The sequence below is a fragment of the Macrobrachium nipponense genome, chromosome 15, assembly GCF_015104395.2.
Source record: "Macrobrachium nipponense isolate FS-2020 chromosome 15, ASM1510439v2, whole genome shotgun sequence".
Lineage (NCBI taxonomy): Eukaryota > Metazoa > Arthropoda > Malacostraca > Decapoda > Palaemonidae > Macrobrachium > Macrobrachium nipponense.
Window position 1 is genome coordinate 40,507,960 of NC_087208.1, and position 15,065 is coordinate 40,523,024.

At 38.5% G+C, this 15,065-nt stretch overlaps 1 protein-coding gene across 1 annotated transcript in view; it reads left to right on the top strand.

The window, feature by feature from the left end:
- The first annotated feature begins 2,146 nt into the window (after positions 1-2,146).
- The window catches only part of LOC135227150 (myb-related protein A-like), a 74,180-nt gene continuing 61,261 nt past the window's right edge, over positions 2,147-15,065 (top strand). The window contains 1 exon segment of the mRNA XM_064267036.1: positions 2,147-2,331. Coding sequence (XP_064123106.1) covers positions 2,309-2,331 — 23 coding nt within the window. The 5' untranslated portion in view covers positions 2,147-2,308.

Sequence of the window (15,065 nt, forward strand, 5' to 3'; positions counted from 1 at the left end):
TCCCTTAATTTCTTGATGTTGTAGGCTTTCATGGAGGGTATCTTTGTTCTCTCTGTATCTGGCTCCATCCATTGTCTAATCTTTTCTACCCATTCCGTCTTCTCTGTTACTTCGTCGGTGTTTCTTCGTGTGTCGTTGTTTGATACCTCATCATCCCTGTCGTCTTCTGTGGCATCGTCTCTCAGTTCGTCTTCGTGTAATTCGTTGTCGTGTGACATTTCCCTTTCCAGTTCTTCTCTCTCTGTTGGGGAGAGCCAGATCTTTTCCTCTATGTTCCTTACTTGGTCTGCCAGCCTCTGCTCTGTTTGGGGGGTGTTATTCCTCTCATTCCAGGTGTTGACCAACCTTCTATATCCTCTCTCCGTCGGGTTGCTTCTGATGTAGCATCTCCATATTTCATTATTTTCTTCTCTTGTCCATTTCTTCCTTTGGTTTGCTTCTGTAGCTCCAATCTCAGGCTGTTGGTTACTGTCGTTGTGGTGGTCAGTTGCTGGATGACGACCTCCAAGTACCTGACCGTCTTCCCCTTCAATTGGGCAGATTTTATATATTTGGTAAATTATGCTCATTCGATATATTTTGCTGATTAGGTATATTTTTCGCACAGGCTACATTTTTCCTGTTGTGTTTCTTGGCAGGAAACGCTGGTTAAAAGATAAATGGGCATTGAGAATTTAACATACTACTACGGCGAATTTAGACTGGTATCTGTTTAATAATAGATATACTTAGAGTTCATTCTTTTATTGAACAGTAGCCTAAGCATTCTCACTTGTTTTTTGCTAATTTCGTTTTGACAGATACTGATGTTATGAATTCCTGAAGAAAAAGTCTTTCAGACCTTTTCGTTTTTACTTACAAGATAGATGCATTTATTCAAATTACTTGTTTTTTATGGATTAGGTTCTCATATATATTCCCATGTAATAAATTTGCATTTAGTTTTCTACAAAATTATTGTCCTGTCCTTTTGAAGGACTTCTGTGTATGGGGTAGACTAATAATGAGAAGTTTTTTTACGCAGTTGGCTGTCAATTCTCAGTACAGCATTTATAGTGATGTTTAAATAAACGTGTCTTCCTCTCTCTCTCTCTCTCTCTCTCTCCTCTCTCTCTCTCTCTCTCTCTGGGACATCCTAATAAGGCCAATGATATATATATATATATATATATATATATATATATATATATATAAAGGTATAAGCTGATTAAAGGACGTCGAGTCGAAAGATCTTGCAGAAACTCCGTTGTTTATTTTTCCTTCGTGGCTTATACCATTATTTATGGATTTATCACGTTCCAAACTTTCGTGATTCAGCTACACACACACACACACACACATACACACACACACATACAGCTCATATATACACACACACACACACACACACACACACACACACACACACACACACACCCACACACATATATAAGATTAGATTAATATATCTATATATATATATTATATATATATATATATATATATGTATAAATGCTTGTACGATTTTTAAACAAATCTTAGAGTGTCTACAAGGATTTAGAAAGTAATGGAATGATGACGTCAGTCGTAATTACTTATTATATCAAATATAACAAATGCTTTAGCTGAGTGAAGTACTAAATTCAGAATTATTCATTGCTCTGTAATTCAAAATAACAATTTTTTCATCATACCGTGCGTTCAGTTTTAAAAATAGCTTTTCGTTGGACTGTGTAGGAAGAAGGAAGAGTCCGGCAAATTCTCGCACAAAGCGCAGGTTTTAAATTGCGCGCGTCTCGTGCACACCTCTTATTTACAGGCTTTTAGAAACCTTTATTCGCAAGAAGTTCCAGCAACGCGTAAGAACTCGCGTCAAAATAAGTAAGTAGCGCATGACTCTGGAAGGTAATGTTAAATTAAATCTTATAAATTTATTTGCGATACTTTTTGTATAATTCATAAGCGCAAAATATGCTTTAAATATATATAAAGTACATTATTAGTCACTCATGTTTTTCCTGCGCAGTACGTATTTTGGTGTTAATGCGCAGGGACGTCAGCCAATCACCGCAAGGCCCAGGGGAAAACGAACCAATCACGCGCGACGCGGCGGGGATCCCAGCCAATCAGCGACGCGCCTGCAGCACTGTGGCTTTTGGGCGCCAAAATACGAGCGGGTCGGCCGGCCATGTTGATAATCTGAGGTAGTGGTAGTGTGAGGAGCTCTTCGTGAGACTTTGTGACTGTATGACGGATTTTTGCTCTGAAAAGTGATAAGTGGACTATAAATTGCGCCTAATATGCAAGCGGGGCCTCCGTGACGGGAATAATGTCGCAAAGCAGCGTACACGGGTGAGTTTACCGAAGGGCGATGGTGAATGTTGACGTCTGTCTAAGGCGTAGCTCTATCAGCTGGCAGCGGAGGAAGGGATGGGCTTCCTTCATCTCGCCTCTTTCTTTTTCTATTTCCATTTATCTCAATATGAAGCAGACGTTTTAGATTGATGATGCCGCGCAGAATTGACGACTCTTTCCCTTTTCATCACGTGAATTTCAACGCAGCAGGAAGAGTTGGAAGGAAATTACGGGTATATATTGCGAAATATTCTCGGTTGAGTCCGCATGTGGTGATGATACCTTCGGAGTCTGGAGATGTGTCTCCGGTTATTTCATCCTCTGTATTTTGATCTTGTTCACCCAGGAATGCCTTGCCAAGCAATCGTTCTTAAATCTAAACATATCTTCAGGTTATTAGGGAGGTTGACAAGGATTTTCCTGCCCATATGTAATTTTGTGAGTCAAAGCATTTTGTGGTGTCGATGAACACGGGTCTTCGGAACCTATGTTCGCTTACTCGAACTTTCGTATTTTTAATTAGCCTATGTTTTTATGGAGAGGATATTAACTAGATTGTTATTCAGCAAATCTAGACACCACTACATAATGGTACTCTACATGATATTGTATGGTATTGGGTTTAATTTTTGGTAAAATTCTCAACGTAGGCCAAAGTTGATCATTACCGTAACCTATTAGTAGCTATCATGTGAAGTTACAGGTTGAATAAACCTCCGACAGGTTAAGCTGCTCGCTTCTGAACTTTGGTTGGTAGCTTCGACTGGGCCTTATTATTATTCAGAATTTGAATTTATTCAAGTAATAGCACTTGCCATCTTTTATGTCATTGTAGGTTATATTAAGCCTAGCCAAAAGTTAGACACCTTGCCATTACCTATGTGGTCGTCTAGCTTTGGTTTTGTTGGTATTTCAAAGAATTGTGATGGGTCAGCCTGGGTTTTGTTTGGTAGGCTGTTAGTCTACTTCAACCATAAGAGCTCTTGGGCTTTCATGTTTGTGTGGTTAATGTCGTGATGCTAATCCTTATAGATTGGGTTAGGCTATTTAGTTTTCTGATAAAGCTAGGCTGTCAGGCATTTTGAGTTAACCCAGGCTAGGCTCTTCCAGATTTGACAAAGTGGCTAGTTTGAGCTTTGGATTTTGAGACTAAATATATAGTTTATTGTGGTAATTTAATCAGGTAAATAGGTACCTATATATAGTTTATGGTGACAGTTTAATAGGTAAGGCTAGGACGAAGACTAAAGCTTTTAATTTTTTTATGATATATTCTTTTCTACACATGAGAGCAAGCTGGTCATGTGCTGCACATTGAATTTTTTTGGTGATGTAACTTTTGCCATTTTGATCTCTTTATAAGGCACTACTTATCAAAAACGTTTTGTCTAGAAGCTTTTTGCTTGGCAAGTGAGGGTACCTAATTCAACTTATGTGTAACCTCTACGTAGTCTAGCCTTTCTTTTGTAAGTGTGCCTTATTTAGGGAACGCTAACCTCTGAAATTAATTGGTACTTTCTGAAAGAGTCTGTGATCTGTATCAAACATTCAAACATTACTTGCCTATCCAGTTACAGATTACACCATTATATGAAGCCACAATTCAAACATGGTGAAATACAGTTAAGAGATTGGCCTCTTGTTTCATCTTTTTGATGTAATTCCTTTTATGTAGCTAGTAATCATGACTATTTTCATTACATATTGAATGTAAATGTTTTTATAATTGCAATAGGATATTTTGTGAAAAGAAAAGGTTTTGGTTTTGGATGATTATATTTTAGTGTTACCCCCTTTTGTCTCGTTTTCTTCCATCTTCAACATTCCTGTTAAGTCAGTCAACCACCAATACTCATAATTTTCCCAGATTCTGTTTTTCTTAATTTTGTTAGCATTTACGTTACTTATTTTGCAGTTCAACTTGTTGACTGGTCTTAATAAGTATATGCTGAATGGCATTTATGCAATAAAATGGTTTGTGCAGTAGCCATAGGTTTTTCTATCTAGTGTGGCCATTGATACCCACAGTTTTTATCAATCCTGTAATAGTTGATTTCTTGATGTTTGGTGGTGATGTGGGGGTACCTGTAATGGGTGTTAAAAATTTTATTTAGCTTCTGGTTTCTGCATAAGTGTGCCTCATAAGATTTTAGGGGCCATTCTTAAAAAGCAAGAACTTAATGCTCACACCTTTGTACAGTACTCTTAACATAGTACTATTACAATACTCACAAAAGCTAAACTTAGCTTATTAGCACTTTGTAGGCTTCTTGCATGTAAAGTGCTCGAAGTTTTCATTGTTAATGACTGATTAATTAGTTACTTTGTACCTGATCATTAAAACTTAGCTGGATTGGGGACACTTAGGTAGGATTATATAACTTACTTTCTACTTGTAATTACAACTTAGCAGGATTATACCACTGAAATAAAAATATAAAGTTAAAGGGTACTTTGGGAATTTAAATTGGGAATATTTGTGCTTGGACTGTCTTAGATATGGAGCATTTGTAAAAAAAACTATATTGTTTTGTTTTCTTGTAAGGTATAGTAGGTTTATATTGAATACAATGTTAGAGTATTTTAGACTTCATTTGACCAAGTGAATATATTTGTCCTTGGAGTGTAGCTTTATCCATGTTATTACCTAACATGGCAGCTGTTTATGGTATATTTTGTCACTTATATGCCATTGCTTTGATTTAAATATAACAGGACTGTATATGATATTTTAAAAGTAGTCTTCTGGAATGCTATCGTTAAATGAACTCTTGCCTGGTCGGTACTCAGAGCAGAAATTTATATGGTTCAGCTGGTGAACAGATGTGGCAAATGGCATGCATCCCTCTGGGCAGGTTTTGCTTAGTAATTTTATGTTCTAGTAGTTATATTATCATTATTCTTTTTATTTGATTATTATAGATATTAGATTGCCAGGGAACTGATTCAACTAAAAGTGATGTATTGACGAGAGATGCCTTAAGGGGTTAGCTTGGAACAACAAGGAGTTTAGCTAAGATAGTTCTCAGAGTTTACAGTTTATTTTATAGTGGAGCTGGAAGTATTTTCAAGATAGAAGTAAAAGCATTTATCTTTCCATTTATTCATACTACAATCAGTCAATAAGAAAGCTTGTTATGGATCAATTTTATCGATGGTAAATTATAGGTAAGTTGATTATTATAGGTATTAGATTGCCAGGGACTGAATTCAACTATTCAACTAAAAGTGGTGTGTTGACGAGAGATACCATAAGGGGTTAGCTTGGAACAACGAATTTAGCCAAGGTAGTTCTGATTTATTTCATAGTGGAGCTAGAAGTATTTTCAAGATAAAAGTAAAAGCATTTATCGTTCCATTTATTCAGACTGCAATCAGCCAATCAGTAAGCTTGTTTATGATCAATTTCTTATGGTAATTATAGGTGTAAGTTGATAAATTTCTTATGTCACTTCTAAGTCATATTGAGATTTTGGCTGAAGCTGTGGAGTTGGTGGAAACAAAAAATGCCAAGATACCTTCTCCGGTCTCCTATGATTTAGTGCTTCCTGTCTGGGAAGGGTCAGGGAGTGTTTATAAGTAGAAAGGGGATGGAGGGAGATGTCGTTTCCGAATGCCTCTTTTTATCTCGTCGTTTACCACAAGTTTGACTCGAAGATTTTCTTCGCATCCGTCGCCCGGAGGCGTCTTGGCGCACGCGCTGATGGTCACCCAGGAATTTGTTATGTTATTGGCGAGGACTTTGCTTAATCATCAGTTCGTCTCGAATACCTATCTCACTTGTTTGTTTTGGTTTCGGTCGCGATGCAGATCTCCGTGCGTTTGAATGATTTACTCAGCTGTATTTATTTGTTAGTGTTTTTTTTATTTTTTTATATATATTTGTGATCTCCTCTTTCTGTTTCTTTCAAATGGACGCTGTAATATTCTTTTGAAGCTTGAAATTCTAGTCAGTGGCCCCTTTGGGAGCTACGATACTGATGAGTAAACGCTAAAAGACGATTATTATAAGAAGAAAATGTAAAAAGCAACTTATTTACAAAACGTACAAGAATCATACCTGTGGAATGCTGTACAAAAAACCGAATGAATGAATAGGTTTCATCTTCTGAATAATAGTATAGTAGTAGTAATAATAAACCCATTGTTTACATTATGGCAAGTCTAAATTGAATTGCGTGAATAATTAAAAGTCTTTTGTTTTTATATTCGCTCGAATGGCGTTCTCTTTGGCTAACAGTGACAAGAAAACCTGTGCCTTTTAGAGTTGTCTTTGTTGATTACGTATTCGCCGTTTTTCCATTTCCTGTTTCTTTGTTTCTCTTGCATCAGTGGTTGACCTCGCCCTCTCCCATCCTACCGGCCGCAGAGCAGGGAATATGGAAATTGCATCGTGAATAAGAATGATGACACATCCGGTGCAGCTTCGTTCCAGTTTATTGATAGATTTACGCGAGTTTTAATCTTGCGAATTACGCGAAATGTTAGTGAGTTCGTTTATTTCAGAGAGAGATGATGGAAACTACTAGTGTAACCCCTTTCGGGATGTCATTCTTCTCATACGTTATTGTCAGCGTCATTATACTCGGTAGGAAGCTCCCTATAATAATCTCGGGTCTTGGGGCGTTATTCCAACGTTATTCAGCGTCTGTTGGTGGCCCCTGAGTAACCTCAAGGTGAGGGAGGTTTGCTTTTTCATCCGTGTCACGTTTGAATTTGCCCTTTTCTGTTCGTTTTTAGGTATAATGGCCCCGGCGGTGAGATTCCCTTCCGTGTATTTCGGATTCCTGCTGCTCTGCGTATGGCCCTTTCTTTTTGTTTATTTTTATCTCCACTGGCACTCATAAGTAAGTAACCCAGGCCGCTGAAATGTGAAATCGTAGACGAGAGAAAATTAAATTCATTTAAAAAAAGAACATGCTTTGGGATGAGTTCTTGAAACAAAACTATTGTAGCTAACAGACAAATAGAGCCAGATATAATAGTTGGACCTAATACAGGCCTATGGAGAACCTTCAAAATGATAATGAGTATCTTCAAACGGTTATTTTTCTGTGAAGTTTATGCCAAAAGCCATTTCAGATTTGACTATTACAATAAGCTACCTGATTTAACTGTTGGCATCCTCCTCTCAGACGTGATGAATCAGATTTGGAGATAAGCGTCCGTCGGTCATTCGCGATTTTGTCTCGGATTTCCCAGATACCTTAACTTCGTGTCGTTTCTCACTTCTGCGCACTTTTGACGTTTTAATCTTAAAAGCTTGATCCGTCTTAGGAGGCAGCTTGTCAAGATTCGTAAACGCGTACTATGCGATAACTGACAACTCATGATCCTGCTCAGGCCGCATGGAATGTCTTGTTTTAGAGTTTTGGCTAATTTTATGATACGCAGCAGATTTTGTTACCTGAGTGAAGGGAGTTCTAAGGAATGTTTTACAGCAAGAGTTGATTTTATTTTGTTTGACCATGCCTAATATTATCATTATTGTTCGGGAGATGAACCCAAAAATAATGATTTTATCAGAAGACAAACCCTAAAACGATGATTTATTCAGAAGATGAACCCTAAAATGATTATTTATTCAGAAGATGAACCCTAAAATGATTATTTATTCAGAAGATGAACCCTATACATATGGAACAAGTCCACAGAGGTTTTAAAATAAAGCTTCTGAAGAATATGGTGTTCATTTGAAAGAGGCAGCTGAAGGTTACAAAAAATACAGAAAGAAGATACCATTCATTAGAAAAAAAAGTAAATAAAATAGACAAAAATTTAATTAAATTATCGGCATGGCGTAGATGTAGAGGACACGTATGCGCTTCACATTACAGTTTTAACAAAGCTTAGTGTTAAAGACTTTATCTGAGTCCAATTTTATAACTCCCTCGCTGACGCACTATTTCCCTTCTCACGGGAGTGACAAACCAAACATTGGAGATGTGACCTGTCAAGACATTGACGAATTAGTCGTGACGTTTTGATACGCTAGACCTTTCGTGTGATTTCGTTTCACACTCACTAATATGTTAGATTTGGCTATTTCCTTCTATTCGTTGCTGAATTTGGAGAGTATTATTACACTTGGCCCGTTTGTGAAAGGTTTGTCTCAGTTTCTGTTTTGCATTTGTGGGCGAAGGATGACTTCTGGGAAGAATTGGTTAAGTCATGTATATATATTTCAGCTTCGGTAATATATGTTCCGTTTTAAGCCGTTATAGGGTTATTTAACCGAGTACGTAGTTATGCCTGTTTTGTAGGTTGATATTAAGTGACCTAGGTTTATTTTTCCGTGTACATTGGTAGCTGAATCTTGTTTTGTTTTACGATGTGGCTAGATATTACAAAATATGTTTGGATTTTGTGGATACGTGTGTGTTTTTGTGGGCCCTTTTTGAAATTGCTGTCGAAGGTTGTCCTAGGGTATACAAAGCACCACGTAAATGAAAAAAAAAAAAAGATTTGCACAGCTCTAAGTTTGTATGGAACATGACTGGTACTCTTAAATGAAGCTTTACTTGACAACACTAAAGAATGCAGCGGCGTTGTGAAAATCTTATTTAAGGAGGATAAACCTTGCAATCTTTTAAACCCCTTCCCTTCTTATATTTAATTTCATCTCGGTCGTTCCACTTACCTCTTGCGACAGCTTATCCACTTTTTGGGGGGGTGGGGGTATGTAGCATCCCGTCATTATGCCCCCACCATCCATATCCTCTCTCAACGCCCTCGTCATTTTTTTTTTTTTTTTTTTTGTCTTGCAGTTGAAATGACACGCTCTCTCTCTCTCTCTCTCTCTCTCTCTCTCTCTCGTCTCCTCTCTCTCTCTCTCTCTCTCTCTCGCTGAGGATCGTGCATAAATCTCGGATAGACGAGGAGTCACGTACCTTATTGTAAGCTGACTAATGTGGGTTGCAACTAGGATGAAAAGAGAGAAAGTACGCGCTAGGCTATCTCCTCATTGCTACAACACTCACAGCGCCTCAGTGGCGTGATCGGTATGGTCTTGACCTGCCACCTCGGTGGCCGCGTGTTCGACTCTCGGGCATTCCATTGAGGAGTCAGAGATGTGTATTTCTGGTGATGATAGAAATTAACTCTCGACGTGGTTCGGAAGTCACGTAAAGCCTTTGGTCCCGTTGCTGAATAACCACTGGTTCCGTGCAACGTGAAAACACTATGCAAACAAACATTGCTCCAATATTAATACCATCAGAACGGGATGGCCTCGACGAGGTATTCCTCGTTCCACTGATGTGAAATAATTCTTAAGACACCCCTAAGCGAGTCTTTTTAAAGATTTATCGAAAAATTAATGGAGCAGCTCATTGTCGATATGGACGATTTCTTGAAAAGCGCCAGTCTCATTAGAATTAAATGAAGCATCCCAATGTTTCGTAATACTTTATAATTAGGCGGTGGTTCTCACGATGCATTGGGTCCCGTTTCCTGTAATTATTGTTGTGAGATTTTCGTGTTCGTGGGAGCTGCAGAGATCAGTAGTATTAAGGTGGATGAGAAAGGAAGATTTTTAACTTTGCTTCCATAAAGGGGATTTGGCTGCTCCCGTGGTTATAGTAAGCAGTACAGCCTAAATGTTGCTACCCGTGGAAACTGAAGTTTAGGTTGTACCTTGTGGAGAGTCGTGAAGTGACATGAAGTATCCTCTAAATGCTAAATGGGCAGAGAGAGAGAGAGAGGTGAAATCAGGTGTTGAGTTAGGTCTACAATTATACCTTAAATTTACGATATATATTTGATATTTTCGTTGAAATATACATCGTAAGGGCTAGGAATGTTTGTGTCATTTACTCGCATCTAGATTGGCAACATCCAAACCATACCGGTGCATTACGTATGCGAAGGTGTTTTGGAAACAGGTTATATCCTTTTAAGTTGCAGATAAACAGTGGGCGTCGCTATAGCGAGGTTTCAAGGGACTTTGGCGGGAACTCTTACCGGGGTTCAGTGTCCCCACTTGGGGCCCCTGCCGGAGCGTAAACTCCCCCTGAGCCGTGATGGATCACACGGGGGGAGGTGTTGTTAGGCTCGCTGACGGGCCTCCTTGTGTGGGAATATCGGGATAAGAATAGGAATGGACTAAAAGAGACTTTTTGGCGGGAAAACGTGACCCCGGATGTACTATATGTTCTTATTCAGAAGTTTGCAGGTGTCTTTTGACATTTAATTTGAAGGTTTATTATGTTGTTTATCAATTTTTGTTGGCGAAATTAAAGTTTTGATAAAATATGTTGGTTGTTTAAAGATATTTTATTGATTTTAACTAATGTTGGTTTAATTTTCTAATTAGTCGTTCAACAGTTCTGTTGTATTGTGGGTATTGTAGTGTATGGTTTTCTGTAATTAGGTCTTCGTGCATTTCCTATTGCATGTTACTTATATATACATAGACACAGGGCAATAATTATGTTATATGTTGCTGAACAATCCTATAAATAGTTTCTATTTTCCCCCAAAACTGTCGAAATAGAGAGACTTGAATCGAACATATTACCTCCTTCCCTCCATTAAAACCCAGGTTCCCGCTCCCTTCTCGCCCTAAACGATACCCTCCGGGTATTTTGGTGTGGGGGAAGGAAGGCTGGTTGTAGGCTGACCTCTGTGACCCGTGTGTTCTCCTAATGTTATACGTATTTATGGTTATACCTCTGCCAGGGCTTTTGGTATTGGGGTTTGGTTAGGGCGGGAGGGAGGGAGTTAGTGGGCGTGTGGGAGGGGGGGGGGACTGGTGAATCGTGGGCGATGTGGGTTGTGTGTGTGTGTCTCTCTCTCTCTCTCTCTCTCTCTCTCTCTCTCTCTCTCTCTGTCAACGAGAAAAGAATTGTTTGTTCTCGAATGCCTTTATGTGAAGGTAATATATATATATATATATATATATATATATATATATATGATATAAAATGTGTATGTATGTGTGTGTATACGTATCTAGAGAGAGAGTATAGGATAGTTGCCTGTAAATATGTATAGATGAATCAGAGATATGCGATAAGAGGCCCATGGAATTCAAGCCCCCATGACCAGGGAATGGGTTTTATATGTTACTAAGATGTGGGCCGCTCAGCTGATAACCCTGAATGCCTGCCTCTCTCTCTCTCTCTCTCTCTCTCTCTCTCTCTCTCTCTCTCTCTCTCTCCTCTCTCAAGGAATTTCTTAACTTTGGATCTGCTTCGAACGTTATTTTCGCTTTCTAAAAATACAAAAAAGCAATATATTGATAGAATGTCACTTTCGGAATCTTTTCTGTGTTGACACAGGATCAGGTTTAATTCTCTCTCTCTCTCTCTCTCTCTCTCTCTCTCTCTCTCTCTCTCTCTCTCTCTGGAATGTATGGTAACTGGATTCGTGTGATAATTTTCCCATTAGTTTTATCTGTTGTTGATATAGTCTTGACGAAGAGTGACTGGCGGATCTGTGGAGCTGGTATAAGGCCTAAATTTTTAGGGTTAAGAACGGAATGACAATCAGGCAGGATGTGAGAGGAGTAGTCGAGAATTTCTCAAATTCCAAACAGTATATGATTTCCTTGAAAGAATGTAGTGGAATGATCAATTTATAGTGTTCTTGATGGTGATAGGATTATTGAAAAAGAAACCCACAAAATTACTGTGTATAACATGTTTACTTAGAAATATTTACATTTTATTTAACTCAACACTCGAGTGTTGGGTAAAATAAAAAAAAAATGTAATTACTTATAAGTAAACACGTTATACACAGTAATTTTGTGGGTTTCTTTTTCAATCTTCAGAAGAAAACTGAAAGAAGTTTTTGTTTGGTTGATAGGATTATTGTAAAGTTTTGATTCATTTGATGTATCAGACTTCTCAGTAGTGTACTAAAACAGCTTTTATGAAATTTCTAGTAGTAGCAGATATGTGAAATTGCGCAGTAAACCGAGAAATGCCATTCGGTATTTCAGCCTGATTATGCCTCTGGTTATCCAGTTCTAACCCAGCAACAGGGAGTGCGAGGTCCCATTGCTCATTCGGGTGTTATTGATGAGGTGATATATGAGCCAGGGTGGTGTTGCCAGCGGCCTGATTTCTAATATTTTTCGTAGCTTGTTTAGGCAGCTTAGGCTTGTCATGTCCTGGATTGTAAGTCATTCTGATTTTTAATATTTTCGTAGCTTGTGTAGGCAGCTTAGGCTGGTCATGTCCTGGGTTGTAAGTCATTCTGATTTTTAATATTTTCGTAGCTTGTTTAGGCAGCTTAGGCTGGTCATGTCCTGGGCGTAAGTCATTCGTGTGTCGTATTTTAGCCTGGGTAACCGTTTTCGTAAACGTTTTCGTTAATACTGAAAAGTCTGTTTTACGTTATCTGGTAGTTAGTCAACTGAATGCCCTAGGACCTAGGCAAGGACCTTAGAAATTCTCTCTCTCTCTCTCTCTCTCTCTCTCTCTCTCTCTCTCTCTCTCTCTCTCTCTCTCTCTCTCTCTCTCATTATATTTAGATTTAGAGGTTTCACCTCATTGGAGTATCTCATCATACAGTAAAAATGTATATAATTAGCATGAAAACTGGGCTTAAAGTTTGTGCCAAGACTAAAGAAGCTAAAGACGTTCCAGGAGACATTGCAGAGTCCGTATGAAGGCTTTGGTGCTATTAAATATCTTTCAAGATTTATGTCAGATTAGATTTCAGTATCTTTGAAATATTTAATCGATGAGCCCTCAGTATCTTGAGATTATCTTGAGAATTTTCCCGGGGCCCACTTAGAGGCAAACGTACCCGAGATGATAAGTGTCCTATCATTAAAATGGGATGGGATTTTATTTACACCGTCCTTCAGGTCAGCGAAGGAAATTCGATACAGGATAGTATCCTAGTGTCCTGAGTGATAGGGCCACTAGCGGGATCCCATTTCGATATAGGCCTTTTATCTGGTCGGAGATAGATTAGGGAGTTTCAATACACGTCTTTTGATGATACCTGAGCTGGTGTGGCCATCTCAAGATTTGCTCATTGTGGGCTGCGCCCTGACCAGGTTTATGAAAGTGAATTTTTTCATGTTTTACAGTATGTTTGTGTATGACTGGAATTTATCGGACTTTATCTTGTTGTTTGTCGAATATTTCAATGAGGTGTGTATGCTGTTTTCGGTTGGATTGCCTTGTTATTGGAGCATTTAATCCATAGCGTACCTGGAAAATGTGTGTGTGTTTTTTTTTATTTATTTACTTTTTTTTGCGAGTAACCGTAAACATTTGTGCATTTCCAATTTTAAATCAGATCTTTGCACCCAAAATCTGGTTTTTCATTTTCTTGCTTCGTAGGGAGCTAGTGCCATCAGTGCACTGCAGGGAACAAATAAGGTTCTTAGCAGCGTCCCTGATAATAATTAATTGTTTCACTGTGTAACTTCCAGGTTTTCTTCATGTTACACCTTTCAAACCTTTTCTACTTTCAATTTCCCTTTCATTGCTGGATGACCTCCTAGGTCCCAACGCTTGGTATCAGGGCTGAATCTCAAATTCCAATTCATATTCCAAATTCAGTCAAGAAATGCAAATTGGCACCAGATACAATACAACTGACTGGGGTCATTGGCTCCGACTGTCATACGAGGAGCTGCTGATAGTTTGGTAATGCAATACTTTGTTAGATATTCGACATTTAACTCTCACATCCGGTCATAGCATAAACCAGGTGCGCCGTTGATAAGATAGATGCTTTTACGTAACTAACGATAACAGTGTTATGAGATGGGAGGCTGTCTTATGTGTTGTGATAGTTAAACCGCGAGTATGCTATATTAGTGACCTGTCAGAGTTGACGTGAGTCCAAGAATAGATGCCAGAACGGAAATAGTCACAAGCACTTTGATACCTGTGTATTCTTATGGTTTGTAGATAGCTTACTGATGGGATAGTCCTTGTGATTGGTGTTGTCCGTTGCAACAGCAGTAAACTTACTGAAGCAGTTGTCATTTGATGCTAAAACTCCAACGTTTCATGAGGTTACTTTTAAAAGAACGTTTTGATGAATTCTGATCATCTTTGGTTTCATTAATATTATCGTACTGTGTCAAAAGCTGTTGATAAATAGTCTCTCCTTAACAGAGACTTTGGTTCATTTTTCTTGTGCTTTACTATGGTCAGTTCGTAGGGAAAGCACTTGGGTCCGTTTATGTATGTAACAATGATCGAGACTTGGACAACTGTTGAATTGTACTATTACCTTCTGTTACTTTCAAAGGAACATCATATTCTTTGGGCTTGTTTCATGAATAGGGATCATCTTCTGAATAATAATAATTGCTTTGGCAGTGTTCAGATTATTATTCTTATATCCCATGACTAGTGCCGGTCGTTGAATATGATTTTGTTTTGTTGTATATTTTTGTAAACATGGATTTATAGTTTGGTATTTTCCTACAGTTTATTCTAGTGCCTTATGTTTTACATGGGAACTCAGAGTAAAATAAATCAATTACGTAGAAATTTATTCCTTTTACCTCCCTTTCGAACAAAGAAGAATCCATTAGTGTGGGAGTTTTCTAAATAGCCGGAAAAATGGTCAGGTGTTGGTGTGAGAGACATGACGGACTACAATGGGGGTATTTTCGATTAATGACACGGTTCTCCAAGGTCTTTTAAGGCCTGACCTTCGCTTCCTGTCTCTCTTACCAATTCGTCCATTGCCCTGGGCAAGGCGAGGGCAGTTTGACGGGCATTTGTGGAGGCTCCTGTGCGACGCCCCCC